General features: G+C 39.3%; 1 protein-coding gene across 1 annotated transcript; it reads right to left on the reverse strand.

The window, feature by feature from the left end:
- Positions 1-4,523: 4,523 nt before the first annotated feature.
- On the reverse strand, positions 4,524-5,334 carry LOC122066211 (protein PAM68, chloroplastic-like). The gene has a single exon (XM_042630035.1). The coding sequence runs from the start codon at positions 5,260-5,262 to the stop codon at positions 4,669-4,671; it is 594 nt and encodes a 197-aa protein (XP_042485969.1). The 5' UTR covers positions 5,263-5,334; the 3' UTR covers positions 4,524-4,668.
- Positions 5,335-5,652: the final 318 nt, after the last annotated feature.

The following is a 5,652-nucleotide window of genomic DNA, read 5'->3' on the forward strand; positions in this document are numbered from 1 at the left end:
AAAAAAAAAAAAAAAAAAAAACCCTATCGGGTGGGTTTCCTTATTGTTTATTACCCATAATACTATTTTTGAGAGGTCAGACTTTATGAATATATTGTTCATGTCGATAAATACTTTTAAAGACACGTTATGAAGAGCAGCTAAAGGGTTGGTGAGAGACATGATTCATGTGATCCCAACATTAAGAGCTAAAGGGTTAGGGAAGCCTTTTGTTCTATAATGATCAGTTGAGTTCCACACCAGTAGTTTTTCAATTTAAGGCTACATTTGGTATGCATTCTTGCATTCTAGGCTGATAATGCATTCCAATGAATTACCAAATACAACCTTAGTTTTCAACCCATGATCCTAACATCTAGACCCATTAACTATTTATTGTTTATCTCATATTCTCAACTTCAACATCTTGTGGGCCCTAGCCACCAACCCTCTTGAAAATTTTTAATTCTATATAGTGAATAAAGAGAATGAACTATACAACTATACTTTGAAAGATGATTGAACTAGTATAATGGACTTCTTGAAGGTAAGGTTGTGTACCTTCCATCTGTTTGGGGTTTGGTCATTGCCGCCAATTTCAATTGGTTGCCTTTGATAGTAAATAAAATTTTATATTTTTTTTGGGATAAAAAATCATCACCCAACAATAGAAAACATATGCCTTCTACCTTGGGTGTGGTCAAAGATTTCAAAAGAGGGGAGGACTGCTGCCAGGCTGCATAGCGTACACTAGCTCCTCTCTATGTCTCTCTCTCTCTCCTCCTGGGTTCTAATATTGGTATAAGATCAGCCAAGGTTTTTTTTTGGTAGAAGATCGGCCAAGGTTGATACCTAGCCCATCTTGGATCAAGTATTGCTATCGGATCAAGGGTAAAGTCATGAAAACTCACTTTTCTTTATGAAAATAGGGGTAAAATCAACCGATCGAATGAAATAACATATATGCCCCTTATTATGGGAGGAGAGAGAGATAGACACAGAGAGGTGTTAGTGTATGCCATGCAACTACATAGAGGACTCAATCCCCCTACCCCCACACCCTAAAACAAAAAAGAAAAAGGAAAGTGATCTGGGGTGAGGATTCTCACTAGCTAACCTTCTACCCAAAAAAAAAAAAAAATCTCACTAGCTAAGTACTGTAGTGGAGATGGAGACAGCCTCTTGCCCTTGAATAATGGCAACTTGAACAATGATATGTAACGTGATGACTGTTTTGACTGATTTGCTGGGTTGAATTTGATCCACTCGGTATGTTTTAAGGTGATTGATTAAGTCCCCAGATATGATATCTATCTATACTCTCTGTTGAAGCCTCAAGTTGTATTCTTCAATCTTCATCATTTGATGCTCTTCACCATACATTCTGGAAGACCAAACTTCCAATATTCCAAGGCCTTAACCTGTCAGGCCACCCAAATCCACCCCCTCAAGCTAATAAATTGGGCTGGTCTTGGACAAGAGGCCAATGCCAATAATTTCATGGGCTGGGCTCAAATATAAACCCCGGTCCAAAATACCATCTTTTGGGGCAGTTGTGATTTAAATCTCATTATTATTCGAAAGAAAAAAAAAAAAAAAAAGATCAACTTTGCAGTTTTGGAATCAAAGCAACCAAAGGAGCCCTAATGCTCTACTTTAAATGTTGCCTCTTGATGCCCAAATGCTGAGGTCATTTAGGGACCCATTTCAAGCGGCATCAACTTGGTAGACTTTCATTTTTCTTTTTTTTTTGGTAAAATGATGTCAATCAGGATCCCCTTGATTGCACAGTGACTTTTGCCATGGAAAGATGATGTAACAAATTTGGTCATTCGACATCACGAAATTGGTTTTGGATTGATCTATATATGTAATTTTTTTTTTTTTTTTTTTTTTTTTTGGGATAAGTCTTCTGTCTGAGACTGAGAGTGTCTCCTTGCACCATATATAGGTGCATGCAATGACCACCGTAATCCTCTTTGGGGGCATGTGCCCCTATATTTGGACATAAGAGTCGTTCTTGGATAGAAAACACTTGCCCCTCCCCTTCCCTTCCCTTCCCTTCCCTTCCCTTCTACTCATATATCTTCTTATTTATTGATATATTCACTTTATTGTTTTGTGAGGCTTCACTTTTTCACTCAATTTTCTGTCATATATTACCTCTTATGAGCTTCTCTAGCTTTCAATTATATTCTACTTGGTGAATTATTGTGGGTTATGGTTTATGGAGGATATGGCTCTCGATTGGAGCAAAATGGCTGACAGGGATTTGTGTAGCTGATGGCCAACTAGTTGATGTAGCCTGTGTTGAGTCTTAAGATTTTCCTTAAACTAAATTACATTTTTAAAATAGCATATTTTAAATTATTATTGAAAATGTTATCATTTATCTACTCCACAACCTGGAAGGCATCTGACTTGGTCCTTCATATCTGCAATTCCTTGACAGCTACAGATAGCCTAAGCTTCATCTTCCTCTGGTCCATTCACACACCTGTGCCCTCTAGCTGCAATATAGTTTCCCCTACAACCTCATTTGACAATACCTATAACAATGAGTTTGGAGTCAACTCTCCCCGAAGGTAAAACTCTCTTCCATCTCCAACAAGGGGAGGTTTCTAGGCTTGGACAGAGACTCTCCACTCTTCCAGATACTTTTCCAAATTTTGGTCTTTAGGTAATTAGAATACTAATAATAATTATAATTTTGATCTTTAGGTAATTGGAATACTCATCATTGGAAATGTTCTCAGGTTGTGCTGGTTAGCCCAAAGTGCTTCATGATACTTTGAAGCGTCTGAATTCTGAACCTTACCTTTTTTTTTTTTCTAGTTTAGATGGTCAAATTGTTCAGTCCAGGTTAATGTCTCATTCCACAGATTTGAATAATGGGACAAAGTTTTTTGGTCTGGGAGAGACCCCTAGACTACAGGTATAGGAGGAGCACAATGACCACCGTATCCACGCACACGATGTGGATGGGTGCAGGGGCCTCTTGCAAAAAGAAAAACACTGCCCCTCGAATAATTTAACTCTTCCCTTGAGAGAAGAAAGTTGTTCGTGTAGCTGTGAGTCTGGTACACTAGCATGGGAGATAACAATATGGTTTTCTATGTAAGTAGTTAAGAGTGGAGAGAGATAAACAACACATTTCATAACCCACGATTATAGGGTTTTCAAAATTTCCCCAAAAATTGTGGTTCTCTCTCATCCTCTTCTAGTTCTTTTCTCTCATCTCTTCATGTTAATTTGGGAAGAACAACCCCAACGCGCCGCCGATCTTGTTGCCTACGCACGTAGGGTAGTTAGTTTTTTAAGTATTGCAATCCTTTGGAGAACCTGCACTAGTGGGTGTTGAGGTTATCCTAAACCCTTTTGTATGTATTTTCTTGAACTTGTATTATACTTTTCACAGCGTGTCGACAATTCTCCACCAATAAAGAACAAATATAACCCAAATTAAAACCTGATTACACCACAACACTAATCTTCATCTTCACTATGATAATCAGTATTGCTTGTACATGTTGGGGATCCTTTATAATATTAAATATATGAATAACCTTATAGTGTTTAGAATACAAGAATCATCAATCAATTATAAAATATTAATCATGGCTGTAATCCCTAAACCAAGAATAATAAAGTATCCCATTTTAAAATACATAACCATAGAGATTTACCATATCTATAATAATCAATGGGACAATCATGACATGAACCATAAATGGGAACATGAAAATGACAATGACCAACTACGCAAGTGGAGTCCTTCTACTGAGATCTTCTGCAGCCTCTTACTCTAGGGTTTCCTCTCTTTCTGTACACTTGCTCTTGTGAGAAAGTCGTGCTCCCAAAACCAATGAAGCATCAAAGTAATGGCTACAGGGACCGTCAGTATTCTATTTATAATAGAATCCCTAAAACCCTATTCTACTCTCACAATGGAAAGAGCTAGAAGTTTCCTAATCAGAGTGGATCTATAATTGCTTAGACCCAATGGATTAATCGATATCAGTTAAACCCACATAAAAATTCTAACAGTACATACTGCTAACATAGTTGATTGGTTCTTCAACACTAGAGCGCATGCGGCTAGGAGATCACGGGTTGAACTCTTCTATCTTCACCTTGTGCCTTAAACCCGCTTTCCCCCTCCTCTTTTACTGACCAAGAAGCTATAATTTAACCAAAAAAATAAAATAAAATAAAAAATAAAATCAAAGCAATCATCATGCCAAAAATAGAAAAGTTTTCTCCTTAATAGTAGTGGTAGATGATAAACCATCATCTGTGATTCTTCCCATTGTGAAAGAACAATCTGTTTTGTTCATGAACCAATGGGTCCTTTAGTTCTTCCATGCATAAACCAGCAATGAAACCCAGATGGCCTCTGCAACTCGCTCTCCTCTGTATTGGCCAATCCACAGAACTACAGAAGAACTGCAACCCTCAGTTGGCTACTTGCCTGGTTCCTCCTTGAAATCAGATTCCTCAATCCGCAGTTCCACATTCATTTGTTCAGAGACCACTACTTCCCATTTGTGAAATAACCCACATCATATATCGCCAAATTAATCAAAATTTTCAATACAGAAATACAAAGAAATATACTCTGTTCTTTCAGCCCCATACAGGAGGAGACGGAAATCCCTCATAAAAAACTCTCTCTCTCTCTCTCTCTCTCTACTTCTTTCCTGATCTTCCCCACAGAGATTGCCAGAACACAGGCCAATTCTTCTGAGCTTCATTCCATCCCAATAAAGACCCTTCCCTCATCGGATCCCAACTCGACGACACGATCCCATAGCTCACCCCCGACAGAGCCAATCCAAAGAAGATGAACGATACTCCGAAAGGAATCCATGTGGGGACATCAATTTTCATCACTACCTTCAGGTAATAGAAGAATGGGAAGAACAACAACCCAGTGAAGAGCGGAATCCCAACCGAGAATCCCATCCTGCTCATCATCCGGTTCGTAACTACCTCAGGTATCGTGTCGTCAACAGGTTCTTCTTCGGCATCGGGATCATCTTCATCGTCTCTCTTTGGCTGCTTCTTCGTCTTGCTTTTCTTCGGGGACGCTGCCCCAAAGCCTCTCGGGTTCTTTAGAGCTGCTGAGTACCGTGTCGCCGGCGCCGGCCGGAAGGAATGATTTTGGGTTTGAAAGGGTTTGGTTTGGATGATCGGAAGGAAATTTGAGATGGGTTTGGTTCGGGTGGAGGGTGGAGAGGGAGATAGAAAGGATTTGATGCATTGTAATGGGTAAGATTCCATGGCGATGTTGTTCGATTGTTTTCTTCTGTCAGCGATTGTGGGCTTCTTCTTCTTCCTCCTGAATAAGACTTATCCGATGAGGTAGAGGGACTGGTAGCTTTGTTAGACCAAAGTAATTGTCTACAAGAATACGAGTAGTACATAGGAACTGAACCGAACTGATCCTCACCGTACTGCAAGGTATTGGTCCTTTGGTCTAGTCTTGGTTACACTTTTTTTTTTTTTTTTTTTTTTTAATTTTTTATTTTAAGTAAAGAAAGGAAGCTACTTGTGTGCAGGGGTGTCAATTCTAAGTTCGCACCGATAGGCCTGATCGAGCCCGACACGCTTATGGTTTGATTTGGACCGGCTCGTTATGTTCATGGTGTAAGCAGCTAGCCTGGTGGGCGG

Source organism: Macadamia integrifolia, unplaced genomic scaffold (assembly GCF_013358625.1).
Source record: "Macadamia integrifolia cultivar HAES 741 unplaced genomic scaffold, SCU_Mint_v3 scaffold2298, whole genome shotgun sequence".
Taxonomy (NCBI): domain Eukaryota; kingdom Viridiplantae; phylum Streptophyta; class Magnoliopsida; order Proteales; family Proteaceae; genus Macadamia; species Macadamia integrifolia.